The 12,599-nt window shown below is 46.8% G+C and overlaps 3 protein-coding genes across 21 annotated transcripts; 1 reads left to right on the top strand and 2 right to left on the bottom strand.

Annotated features, from left to right (window-relative positions):
* On the bottom strand, positions 1–1,737 carry LOC123057557 (soluble inorganic pyrophosphatase). Its single transcript, XM_044480506.1, has 7 exons — positions 1,469–1,737; positions 1,271–1,365; positions 1,039–1,146; positions 821–886; positions 582–702; positions 398–479; positions 1–292 (listed from the first exon to the last, which is right to left on the bottom strand). The coding sequence occupies exons 1-7, from the start codon at positions 1,602–1,604 to the stop codon at positions 250–252; spliced, it is 651 nt and encodes a 216-aa protein (XP_044336441.1). The 5' UTR covers positions 1,605–1,737; the 3' UTR covers positions 1–249.
* Positions 1,738–2,306: 569 nt separating this feature from the next.
* On the bottom strand, positions 2,307–4,811 carry LOC123057691 (sm-like protein LSM3A). The gene is made up of 3 exons (XM_044480613.1): positions 4,564–4,811; positions 3,436–3,531; positions 2,307–2,713 (listed from the first exon to the last, which is right to left on the bottom strand). Exons 1-3 carry the CDS (start codon positions 4,678–4,680, stop codon positions 2,633–2,635), a joined length of 294 nt encoding a protein of 97 aa, XP_044336548.1. The 5' UTR covers positions 4,681–4,811; the 3' UTR covers positions 2,307–2,632.
* A 109-nt stretch (positions 4,812–4,920) lies between these two features.
* LOC123057568 (uncharacterized) lies at positions 4,921–12,359 on the top strand. 19 transcript variants are annotated; one of them, XM_044480582.1, is made up of 8 exons: positions 4,921–5,821; positions 6,012–6,060; positions 6,355–6,575; positions 6,670–6,838; positions 6,923–6,967; positions 7,047–7,091; positions 7,170–7,228; positions 11,932–12,359. In XM_044480582.1, the coding sequence occupies exons 3-8, from the start codon at positions 6,553–6,555 to the stop codon at positions 11,963–11,965; spliced, it is 375 nt and encodes a 124-aa protein (XP_044336517.1). In that variant the 5' UTR covers positions 4,921–5,821; positions 6,012–6,060; positions 6,355–6,552; the 3' UTR covers positions 11,966–12,359. The 19 variants fall into 19 exon arrangements, 17 of the variants coding, with proteins under 17 accessions (XP_044336517.1, XP_044336530.1, XP_044336524.1 ...); XM_044480595.1 differs by lacking the exon at positions 11,932–12,359 and adding an exon at positions 9,087–9,146; XM_044480589.1 differs by lacking the exon at positions 11,932–12,359 and adding an exon at positions 7,741–8,137.
* Positions 12,360–12,599: the final 240 nt, after the last annotated feature.

Below are 12,599 nucleotides of genomic sequence, written 5' to 3'. Positions count from 1 at the left end.
TGATAAATTGTTATATTATTGTCCGTCCAGTAAGAACTGAAGATAATACACGAGCCAAACCACAAGGTCTCGAATACAAATTTGAGATACATAGTGCCACAGTAATGGGAAAATATGGCTAATACAAAGCAAGAATGTAGAAATACAGGCTCGCTTGGTTGTTCATCAGACCCCAAATGTTCCGAGGGGATCTTCTTTGCATCCCATCATAGGAGGAAGGGCAAAGGAAAAATAGTAATAGTACACACTCTACTGCCTTAGGCTGTGCATAATGTATTCCGCGTACAGATCCCTGAAAAGAAACAAATCAATTTAGGTCAGCATAGATCGACGCCTTCGGTCCTCAATGCCTCTTGAGCTTGATTACAGATCATCGTCCAAAATGGCGAGAGCTTACATGGAGTGCTGGATGGCAGCACGGGCATCATCGGCCTGGAGGAAGTCGTTGACAGCCACCTCCTTGTTCTCATTCTTCTTGTCTGAAAGATTTGATCAGCCAAGAATCAGGCACTTGAAGCCTGAAGATGCATGAAAAGGTTGCGGAAATGCAAGATATATAATGCAGGGAATGGCATGCGTACAATCTTCGAAGAAGCGGCGGATCTCCTGGAGGCGATGGGGAGAGAGCTCGCTGAGATGGTTGAGGTTGTGGTACTCGGGGTCGTCGGCGCAGACGGCTATGATCTTGTCATCCTTCTCTCCCTGTTTAAGAAAAACAAAAAACAGAGAGTATGATATGAATATAAGCTTGATGCCAAAATGGTGGCTGGAAAGTTGACTTGTGCGCTTGGACAGGGATGAGGGGATTGGTTCAGCGTGCCTGATCGATCATGGGCATGAGGCCGATGGCCCTGGCCCGGAGGAAGGTGCCGGGGAGGACTGGTTCCTGGTTTGAAAAGAAAAGAAAAGAAATGATTAATTAACACGCGGTTGTCAGAAAAGAACGGTGGGTAATGCAGACGGTGATGCCTTGACAGGATTGTTAATTTGCACTTGTCATGACAGGACGATGATTGGAGTGTTGGTCGATTCACTCACCTGCATGAGGACGAGGACATCGATGGGGTCGTTGTCCTCGCAGAGGGTGCGTGGGACGAAGCCGTAGTTGTGAGGGTACACCACGGAGGAGTAGAGGATCCGGTCGACCTGGCAGGCAGATGATGATCTCACATCTCAGAACACATCCACGATCCATGCCGATGCAAATTAACAGGGAAAAGGGTTTGAGAGAGGCGAGGGAAGGGAATGCGCGCGGGCGCAGACTGCAGACCTTGATCATCCCGGTCTTCTTGTCGAGCTCGTACTTGACCTTGCTCCCCTTGGTGATCTCCACCACCACGTTGAACACCGCCGGAGCGCCAGGGCCTGCACCGGCCAATTCACGCAAAGATTAACTAATCAGCATACGTTCCGCGTGAGCGACCAACCAGCAGCTCCGGATCTGAGACGAAATGGGGAAGGGGCTCACCGATCTCGAGGTCGTGCCACGGGTGGGCGGCGACGGACCTCCGGGAGAGGGAGGAGAGGATCCGCTCGTTGAGCCGCGGCGTCTGCCTCTTGGGCTCCGCCGCCGCCTTCTCGCCGGCGGCCTTGTCCTGGCTCATCTTCGATCGAAGGAGGTCGCTGCTTAATTTGCTGTGTGCGCTGGATCGTTGCGCGGCTCTGAGGACGGGATGGCCGAAACGTCCGCGGCCCGGCGTGCATATATAGGAGAGGAGTTGGCGGGGCGGGTGGACGAGCGGTGAACGCGTCGTCGTCGGATGCATGCGGTGCCGTGCCGGTGCGAAGCTTCGGCCCCGCACCGTCAACAAAAAACATAAACGGTGTAAACAAACTGGGCAACTGGCCGGGCAGAATCCCTGCACATGCGGAACGTGCATGGATCAAGGCATCCGGTCACTCACAGCGCACTAGGCGCCATCGTTCATGCGTACATATACGTAAATAATAGTAATAGTAAATACATAAAAAGCTGCCACCGGCACGATGCTGCGGTCAAATTTAAATTGGTTTTCTCGTGATGGGGGGCACACGGCGCCATGTTCATCGACGTGCCGTGATCATCGTGTCAGCTTTGGGGGGGTCTCGCCCGGCTGGAAGGAGTGACCCACCCACCACCACCGGTTTTTGTTTCGCGAATTTGACTTATTACATTTCATATCGTAGCACGAAAATCAGTTCGCCGTGAACCGCAACTGGGAACGCGCAGTGAATGTTGATGCTGCTAGATGCCATTCAGAGGTAGGCGCTGGGAGAGGAATGATTAACTCAAGCTTCCCTCGACTATGGTCTAATGGATGAACAGGTGCCTGAATCAGATCCATCTACATAACAGATGTGAGTACAGTGTTTTCTCTTTGTATCAGGATACATGGATGATTGATTAACTCAAGTTATGCAGTGTCTCACGAGCCGGTAATGCTCCAGATAACATGTACTCCCTCCGTTCCAAAATAGATGACCCAACTTTATACTAAAGTTAGTATAAAATTGAATCATTTATTTTAGAACGGAGGGAGTATAAGCTGATGCATGTCATCCGGATAGCGCTGCTGCCAATGCCCATTGAATGGTAGTTGTTCCGCCCTGACTTCAGACGGTCCCCAAGGGCGGCGAGACCAGTATCACGCCATCAGACGGTCCGCAAGGGCGGCGAAACCAGTATCACGCCATCTCCTCGGACAAAAAGGTAGGGGATGGTGCGCTTGCTGGTCTGGAATCATTGGAATAGAGAATATAAGTCAGTAGTAAATCTATTGCATATCAGCAGCCAAAAGTATCTGACACCATTTTGTGCTGTTGTATCGAATTACCCCAAACTATGGAAACGGTGACCACACAGAATTTTAAAAGTTAACGAAATGAAGAAAACAAGTAACCAGGTTCAATAGTAAAAGAAGATGAATTATCATATACACTGTAAAGTGATTAAGTGACCATAGTGACATGAGCCACATAGTACATCTAGTAATACGTGGAAGAAAGTTTCATTAAATAAGTTAAAAACCCTGACTACAATAACTGTAAACAAAAGAAATTGGTGCTATGCTTATTATGCAATATAACACAAGTGTTACCAGCAGAATACAAGCAGGTAAGACTGCTCATTTATAAACACAAAGCATTTTACACGTTACTATGCAACTGACACTGGGTTATCGTTAAGCAGCATCATGGTAAAACAATGCGCCTCCCAAATTACATGTGAGTGCAGAACTGACGATTGTGTGAGACACGACTTAATGTTAAGCAGTATCAGGGTAATCGTGCCAAACCCTCACTCCAGAGGCTCTACACATCATTAACACAAACTAAATAAACATATTGGAATAACTAATGATTTTGATTTGGCACAAACAGTAGTCGACGGTCTGAATTTGAACAAACTCACATCAGCATACAGTTCAAAATTTCGAGGAACGAGAAAGTACTTACACGAACAATCTCCTCGTAAGTCTCATCATCAATTTCAATGGAAGTCACTATCTCTTCTACATCTCCAAGTATCATATTGAGATGTTGATCATAAGCCTGGATCAAAGGAAGAATAAAGGAAACTTAGAAACAGAGAATCTCAAATAGTGGCCATGCTGATGCCCCAGGGTCAAATTTCCCAGCTGTCAGTACAACTGAATAACAATGCATTAATACAGTGTATGGCCCATGGGGCGCATCATATAACCCACAGATGTTTTTTCCAGGTATACAATTGTAATGAATCGGTGAAATGATAATAATGCCCAGCGGGTAATAAGTTATAACCTCTTAACTTAAGCAACCCGAAGTCTTACATTGGAATGCCGAGATGATTTTGCCATTACGTTCCTACATATTTCTATGAACTCAAAATTAAAATACTACATTGCAAGACATCTGGTTCCACTAATCGATAAAACTCTGAAACCAGCATGTTATGCTTTATTCTAAAGTAAGCCGCCATTCTTTTTTCCTTTTTTTTTTCTTTTTTTAAAGGAGGATTACCCCCGGCCTCTGCATCAAAATGATGCATGCAGCCATCTTTATTAAGTTATTCAACAGAATCTGACAAGATAAATACAAAGATCAACCAATCCCTAGAAAATGATGCCCAAAGTCTTGCATTGAAATGCCGAGATGATTCTGCCACCACAATCCAACATATTTCTATGAACTCAAAATTAAAATACTACACACATTGCAATTCATCTGGTTCCACTAATCGAGAAAACTTTCGAATCAGCATGTTAAGCTTTATCTAATGTAAACGGTTATTGTTGATGTCCATAACGAAAGCTTCTACTCGCATTTATATCCAATGGAAGGGAAAAAGGGTACATCATATGAGTCTCTACACAGATAAATTTGGGTTCTGATGTCTTCCAGTTCAACCGGAAAGTCTGTTTACACACCACAAGACCACGGCAACTCATTTCTCTATGCATTAATATCAGCTAGTATTAAAATACATAAGGCAGCACAACCACATAGTGGACACATAAACAAGATCCCTCACGCAGCCAAGCTCAGGCAGCGAAAGCTACCAGATCGACAGCAGAAATTACGAAGAGGGGCGAGGAAACATGCATGGAGCTTGCCGCGGAGCTCGCGGTCGGAGCGGAGCTTGACGTAGATGCGCTCGTCGAGGCTGAGCCGTATGAGATCCAGCGGCTCCTTCACCGCCACATCCTCCTCCGACGCCATCGCCGCCGGCTGGTACCCCCTTCCGCTGCTCTCCCCAAACCCTAGCTTCTGAATCGAGCTCTTTCACTTCCGCGGCGTTCTTTTTTTTCCTTGTCGGGTCGGAGAAGTACAGTACACGACCTGTTTGGGCTTTGCACTTCTGGGCCCATCTCTACTCCTAATAGAGTAATTGGTAGTCTCCGCCGGTCAATTTTCGTCCCACCATTTTCGTCCGGTTTTTTCGTCGGTTAACCTTTGCCCACCTCCCACCATCCCGTGCAAAACAAAAAAAAAACATACGCCACCATCCGTGTCCCGATCCACCCGATGCGGCCGCCCTATCTCCCTCGTCTAGCGATGCAATGCCGCCCCAATCTCCCCGCTCCGCCGCCGCCGCCTCCCACCTTCCACTATCACCCGCTCAGCCACCTCCACCCTCCTCTACATCGCCGGAGGAACGGGCACACCTGGCGCGCCGCCTCGAGGCGGCGCTCGAGCAGGTGAGGAGGGAGTCGGTGCGGCAGGGCGCGGCGTTGGACGAGCTGAGGCGGCGGCTCGAGCGGCGGCGGGCGCGCGCGTACGACACACCCTCCTCTCGATCCAGATGCGACCTCTCTCCCACTCCGCCGCCGCCCCTACTGCTCCGCCGCCGCCCCCTCGATCTGTTTCCTACATCGATTGTCAAGAATGCCCCAGCCGCCATAGCCTCCGCCGCCGATGTCTGGCTGAGACGCGCCAAGGAGATCTCGCGACTCCGCCATGTTGGTGAGTACCCCACTTGACGGCTTGCTCCTGCCCCCCGCGCAGATCCTCTCCGCCGCCAACGAGCGCTATTCACCGGCCAGATTCCATCGGGGAGGAGGAGGTTCACCGGCCAGATCCTGATCCTCCTTCTACCACCGCCGCATCGCTGCCCCAATGCTCCACACGATGCGCCGCCACCCGTATCCCAGAAATTTTTCGATCCAATCTTCGTCTCGTTGTCTCGTCTCACAGCATGCCGCCTCCCCTTTTCAAGATGGGGAGCTCGAGCGACCTCAAGCAACTACCACCGCCGCCGTCACGTATGGCCCTGCGAGCTCGTACAGCGTGTGCCTCGCCCTCCCTCCTCCGCCCCTGTCAGCCACGAAGGCTATGCCCGTCTATGGATTCTCAGTCTCAGGTGAGCTTCCCTCATTCCATTTGATACCATGTATTCTTCCAGGTTTGGACAGCGTACAGTTTGATTTGTGCCCCTGCGATTTTTATGCATGAACTTTAGAACAGAAAAATGAATCTTGAGGAATGGGTTTACCTTCATGGAGATAATTCAAGGGTGCAATTTTCTGATCCACTCTTTTCTTGAATGGCAGGGAATGCTCACCTTAGGCCCTGTACGGTGGGTAGCTTGACGTTGTTGAGGTACCAAGGCTGAATCTGAGTACTACTACTTTGCTTGTGCGCTTGCATGGTGAATTGAATGTATAATTTTTTTTCTCCTAACTACTGTTTTCATTTCCGAATAATGGTTTTAAATGAACCAAATTGCCTCTGTAAGGTAGTTGATATTTATGTAGCTTCAAGCTTTCATTTCTTGTGCCTGAGGATACTAGTTGTTTGTGTAGCTTCAAGGTTTATTTTCTTTTGCTTGATGGTAGCAGGGTTGAGTAGATTATTGCCACACCCTGATATGGTCGGCCGTCCTTGTATTTTCAGGCTCTTGAATATTGTTGATCGAGTCAATGGATGTTTCCTGGTTGCTCTTATGGTGAGGATCAGGTACTTCTCTTCGACGATGATGTCGCCAACACAGCAGATGTAGCTTGCGGATCCCACGGCATGACTCAGATGCTGACGATGAACCGGACTACCCGTTGTAATCTGAACACCTAAAGAAGGTTCCTATACTCCTCCATGTTGGTTAACATTTGCTTCAGGTTCACTGTCGTTGAAGTATTTGTGTTATTTTTCAAACAAGCTATTACCAACTTATGTTGCATGTGTGCTACTAAATTTATCTTTGTTAATTAGGATGATGTTCACGTCAGGGCAGGACTTGAGGGAGGGCGTGGTTGTTGGAGGACGCCGCCGCCGCCATCGCGGAACTCTAGGGTCAGGGGGTGGTCTGCGGTCAGCAAGGACCGGCAAGGCCATGTCAATCGTTCCCTACATCACGGATCATCACAGATATTTACATTCTGTTCGTTTTCTGAATTTTTCTGTTCATTTCTGTATTTCCTGATCGTTTGTATGCTTCACCTGTTATGAACATCGTTTCTTGCAGCGAGGAGCGGCGCAAGGCCGTGCCCTATATCACCGAGCATCACAGGCATTTACGTTCTGTTCATTTTTCTATATTTTTCTGATTGTTTGTATGCTTCACCTGTCCTGAACATCGTTTCTTGCAGCGAGGAGCGGCGCAAGGCCGTGCCCTACATCACCGAACATCACAGGTATTTACGTTCTGTTCATTTTTCTATATTTTTCTGATCGGTTGTATGCTTCACCTAACCTGAATCGTAGGTACATAGGTATACAGATACAATGTGAGGGCGCTGGACGCACACTCATTGAGAGGGACCTCTGCCAGGTATGCAATGTTGTGTAATGAAAGACCGTCTTGCTCGATTGATCCATTGAGTTCGTATGTTTATTAAAAAAATTGTACATTGCGCGTGATCGGGTGTTAATTTTATCTACACCTGTAAAATGTGTGTTGTATTACTCGTCATTACCATTATTTATGAACTCTCTATTTGAACTATCAGGAATCATTGAACTATTTGGTATGGATTAAGAATTTAAGATGATTGTGTTCGTTTTGATGTTTCTGTGCTAAAGTGCCTGCAGGCAATAGGAAATGTTCTGTTTTCTCGATTCTTACCATGGTTAAACTCGCGGTGTATTTTTAGATATTGTTATGTAGTCTGCTTTGCACTGCATTTATGGAGCCGGATTATTTACCTGTTTTCGTTAGCTTATGCAAGTTCGTTTGGTGAAGAAGATAGTTTTGTAGTTCGTTTTGTCGATGTGATTCTGTAAACTATGTATTGCACCTCGTATTGGGAACTTTCTCTTAGATTGATCGTTGGTTCTAAACAGGTGGTCCTCGTGCATGAATTGTTTATGGTAGTTGAGGTTGCACATAGAATGCGGAAATATATCACGGGTACAGTATTCAGGTTTTCTGAATTTTACTGCAGTTGATGGTGCTTTTCCAGTATATTACAATGTTTATGGTTTAATCATAAAGTGTTGAGATACTACACAGGTGAGAGATACACAATCAGGTTGTGGACTAATCTTAGTCTAAACCTAGGTTTAAATATTGTTCAGAATACAGTGGAATAGTATGCTAGATTCACTACTAGAAAAAAGGCTATAGATGGGATTGACACTAATGGCGCACCAGACAAGCGGTACTAATGGCGCACCACCTTCTGATACGCCATTAGAGCTAAAACTACTAATGGCGCACCTGGCCCAGGGTGCGCCATTAGTATCAAATTTTATTTTGAACTAGTGCGCCTGTCCAAACATACTAATAGCGCATCCAGACATAGTGCGCTATTACTAGTTGTAACTAGTAATGGCGCACCTGTCGTAAAGTGCGCCACTAATGTTGTTTTTTTATTATATTTTTTATTCCTTTTTTTGCAAAACTACTAATGGCGCACTGTTCGACCATGCGCCATTACTAGTTTAAACTAGTAATGGCGCACTGTGGAACAATGCGTCATTAGCATGTTTTTTTTGCAAAACTACTAATGGCGCATCATCAGAAGGTGCGCCATTAGTAACCTGGATTACTAATGGCGCATTTAGAGTTGATGCGCCATTAGTAAGTGGGCAGCAACAAGATATTTTGGACAGCCTCTACTACCCACACTTTCTCCCCACTTCATTCTCTCCACCTCCTCCTTGTCTCGGGTGCCTCCTCTTTTTCACCTCATTTCCACCATAGATTCATTCAATTTAAGTGGTTAAATTACCTTGTTTTGATAGGTAAGTAAGGGGAGAAGCTATATTTATGTTGTTCTCCCTACAACAATATGCACATGCACTTTTTATGGCCTAGCTAGATCTATGTATGTTCGTAGTGTTGCATATGTTTGTAGTGTTGCATATGTGTTTTGATAGGTAAGTAAGGGGAGAAGCTATATTTATGTTGTTCTCCCTACAACAATATGCACATGCACTTTTTATGGCCTAGCTAGATCTATGTATGTTCGTAGTGTTGCATATGTTTGTAGTGTTGCATATGTGTTTGTGTTTGGAGGTGTACCGGTATTTGAAATGCGATAGTTGCCAATATTTTGCCGGAATGTTGATTCATTTCCGTTTCGGCGAGAATTTTGGCATTAAGCATTATTTTTGGTCCTATTTTTAGGAAAAGTCATGCCAAATTTTTTCTTGGTTCTAAAATATCGTTTTGCTCTACCCCGCAGGCGACCATGGTCCGCACGATGACCGAAGGCATCGTGAATAGGTTTTTGAGGTCCGCGAAGGCCGAGATGCTTCAAAAGAACGAGACAGAGATAAGATGTCCGTGTCGAAGATGCAAGCTGAAGAGCCTTATTGCGGACCCGGAATCCGGGCAGGTGCGGGACCACCTGCTCTTGCGTGGTTTCATGGATGGCTATCGGTGGTAAGGTGATGAAGATGACTACGAAGTCGTCCATGGGGGCCGGGCAAGAAATGAGGAAGGGCAGCAAGACAACCACCGCGGCTCGGGCGGGCGAGAAGACGAAGAATCCCCAGGAGATGATCACGACGGTGATGCTGTACACAGTCATCATGTAGAAGATGCGGGACATGATGATGAGGAAGATGCCGGAGCAGACGATGGGCATGATCATGAAGATGATGACGCCGGCGGAGCAGACGACGCTGGACCATCAATGGGCTGGGTGCAGGATCCTCATATTCAAGAGCTGCTTCTCAAGCAGACAGATAACGCAAGAGCTGCCGCCCGAGAGAAAGCCAAGATGGATCAACTTGAGTTAGACGCGGTTACTCCATTGTATGAAGGATGCAGGCCCGAGGATACCCGCCTGAAAGTAACGCTCATGGCTCTGGAGATGAAGGTAAAACACAAAATGACTGACGCATGCTTCGACGAGAACATGTCATTCTGGCACGAACGTCTTCCCAAGGGGAACAAGTGCCCAACCAGTTTGGAGGAGGCGAAGAAAATCGTGTGTCCTCTGGATTTACCGCACGTGAAATACCATGTGTGCATGAACAATTGCATCATTTATCGGGACGAGCACGCGGAGTCTACCATATGTCCGGTGTGCGGCGTCACTCGATACAAGAAGAGGAAGAAAGCTCCTCGAAAAGTGGTGTGGTACTTTCCGATCACTCCTCGTCTGCAGCGGTATTTCACGGATCCTAAGGTAGCAAAGCTCCTGCGTTGGCACGCGGATAGGGAGGAGAAGAAGCGAGAAGATGACGCAAATGATCTGGAGATAGATAAAAAAGACAAGATGCTGAGTCACCCTAAGGATGTGAGCCAGTGGCAAGCGTTGAACTACGAGACCCAGAATTTGGGAACGATCTAAGGAACATCGTGCTGGGCGCGAGCACCGATGGAGTCAATCCGTTTGGCAGCCAGAGAAGCACACATAGCACCTGGCCTGTGTTTGTATGGATGTACAACCTTCCCCCCTGGTTGTGCATGAAAAGGAAGTACATTCACATGAGTATGCTAACTGAAGGACCGAAACAACCAGGGAACGACATCAATCTGTATCTGGGGCTGCTGAAAGAGGAGCTTGACACGCTGTGGAAAACGCCAGCCAATACGTGGGACGCCGCAGAGAAAGAATATTTCCCTATGAGAGCCGCGCTGCTCACGGCGGTGCACGACTATCTCGGTTACGGATATGTCGCGGGGCAGGTGGTCCACGGATTTTCTGGATGTGTCAGGTGCATGGATGACACAATGTATCGCCAGCTAGATAGAGATCCCAGGTCTTCGAAAACCGTGTTCATGGGACATCGAAGGTGGCTTCACGGTGATGACCCGTGAAGAAAACGCAAGGATCTGTTCGATGGTGAAACCAAACCCCGAGGACGCCCGCGTACGAGGAGCGGCGAGGAAATAGACAAGCTGTTGAAAAATTGTAAAGACTGCCCACTGCCGGGAAAGAAGCAAAAGGCGCCAGAGCCGGGAAAGAAGCGAAAGGCGCCAGAGCCGCTGCTGAAGGTATGGAAACAAGGTCTGTTTTCTGGGACTTGCCGTACTAGAAGATCCACCGTGTGCCTCACAGCCTTGATGTCATGCATATCACGAAGAACGTGTGCGAGAGTCTGCTTGGTACCCTGCTCAACATGCCAGAGAGGACCAAAGATGGGCCGAAAGCAAGGGCAGACTTGAAATCAATGGGCATCAGGCAGGAGCTTCACGCTATATATGATGATGATGATGATGATGATGATGATGATGATGATGATGATGATGATGATGATGATGAGGCAAAGCAGGACACGGAAAGTCGTCGCAAAGGCAAAAAGGCCAAGAAGACCGGAAATGACTACCCTCCCGCGTGCTTCACTCTAAATCAGGAGGAGATCGAACAGTTTTTCACCTGCCTCGTAGGAGTAAAACTTCCTTACGGTTACGCGGGGAAGATAAGCAGATACCTAGACCCAGCGAAGCTAAAGTTCAGCGGGATGAAGTCTCACGACTGTCATGTGCTGATGACGCAGAAACTTCCAGTTGCAATCCGTGGGATCATGGACGCGCACGTCCGTGAAACCCTATTTGGCCTATGCAACTTTTTCGACGTCATCTCTCGGAAGTCTGTTGGCGTGAGGCAACTCAGAAGGCTACAAGAGATCATGGTGATACTATGCGAGCTTGAGATGTACTTCCCGCCCGCATTCTTCGATGTTATGGTGCATCTGCTGGTCCATATCGTGGACGATATCATCCAACTTGGGCCGACGTTCCTGCACAGCATGATGCCATTCGAAAGGATGAATGGTGTCATCAAAGGATACGTTCGCAACATGTCACGTCCAGAGGGAAGCATAGCCAGGGGCTCTCTGACCGAAGAGTGCATCTCCTACTGCACGAATTATTTAGGGGTATGTGTAGCAGTTAGCAAAAACACAGGACTAAAGTGCTCTGTTTTGGCAAACCAGTGCATGCATGCCGTTTTTCTTCTTTATTTTTTTTCACTGACGACGAATGCTGGCAACTCGACAGCAGCTAGCTAGCAGGTGTTCCTTTACAAGCATAGTAGAGCATAGTATGGATTCTAATGTTCAACTCTGACTAAACAGGTTCTGCAAACGGTCTTTTACTGCACTTGACTGAAGAAGTAGGTGTCTGCTATATCCTGCACTTGAGGTGAGATGTGTTCTCAGGTTTACATTGCAATGGGCACTCTTCTTGTAAACACAAATTCAGATTTATATACTATATGCTGGCATGACTGTTTTTATTAGGCAGGACAGTGCAGTAGTTGATGTATCTTGGGTTGATTATAAAGTTGCTTGGGTTTAATATTACCCAGCATGATGATGTATCAATGTAGCGTTAGCATATGATCCAAGTGCTAGTACGGCTAGTAAATAGCTAATACAGTTAATGAAGAAGAAGAAAAAACTGCTAGTACAGTTAATGAAGAAGAAAAAAACTGCTACTACTGCTAGTAAATAGCACTGGTACTAGGTAGCTAAAATATGTGTTCTGAAACACTGAGAGCAGAAACACTTACTACATACATATGCTCAAGAAACACTTACTAACTAGAAAAGGTTTTGACTTGAAATGTTAATAGCACAGAGAGCACCACAAGTTAAACACCTCAATCTGTTAGTATTTGTCTGCATTTTCTCATATTCTTCTTGTATCTGATCCAGTATTGCTTGTAGTGGTTTGTCCAAAATGTTGAATAATACTGCTTGGAGATGCATATATTGTTTCACCTCTTCACATGCCAATATAT

The sequence above is a fragment of the Triticum aestivum genome, chromosome 1A, assembly GCF_018294505.1.
Source record: "Triticum aestivum cultivar Chinese Spring chromosome 1A, IWGSC CS RefSeq v2.1, whole genome shotgun sequence".
Lineage (NCBI taxonomy): Eukaryota > Viridiplantae > Streptophyta > Magnoliopsida > Poales > Poaceae > Triticum > Triticum aestivum.
Note: the sequence above shows the minus strand (reverse complement) of the source record. Positions and strands in the feature narration are given on the sequence as shown.

Excerpts from the sequence above, each read along its gene's own strand:
- LOC123057557 (XM_044480506.1), bottom strand. The coding sequence starts at position 1,604 with ATGAGCCAGGACAAGGCCGCCGGCGAGAAGGCGGCGGCGGAGCCCAAG. Across the intron at positions 480-581 it reads CCGCCGCTTCTTCGAAGATT|ACAAGAAGAATGAGAACAAG; the intron begins GTACGCATGCCA and ends CAAATCTTTCAG. Across the intron at positions 293-397 it reads GCTGCCATCCAGCACTCCAT|GGATCTGTACGCGGAATACA; the intron begins GTAAGCTCTCGC and ends GTTTCTTTTCAG.
- LOC123057691 (XM_044480613.1), bottom strand. The coding sequence starts at position 4,680 with ATGGCGTCGGAGGAGGATGTGGCGGTGAAGGAGCCGCTGGATCTCATA. Across the intron at positions 3,532-4,563 it reads AGCTCCGCGGCAAGCTCCAT|GCTTATGATCAACATCTCAA; the intron begins GCATGTTTCCTC and ends CCTTTGATCCAG. Across the intron at positions 2,714-3,435 it reads CTTACGAGGAGATTGTTCGT|ACCAGCAAGCGCACCATCCC; the intron begins GTAAGTACTTTC and ends CAATGATTCCAG.
- LOC123057568 (XM_044480555.1), top strand. The coding sequence starts at position 5,022 with ATGCCGCCCCAATCTCCCCGCTCCGCCGCCGCCGCCTCCCACCTTCCA. Across the intron at positions 5,425-5,677 it reads CTCGCGACTCCGCCATGTTG|ATGGGGAGCTCGAGCGACCT; the intron begins GTGAGTACCCCA and ends CCCCTTTTCAAG. Across the intron at positions 6,061-6,354 it reads GGTAGCTTGACGTTGTTGAG|GCTCTTGAATATTGTTGATC; the intron begins GTACCAAGGCTG and ends TTGTATTTTCAG.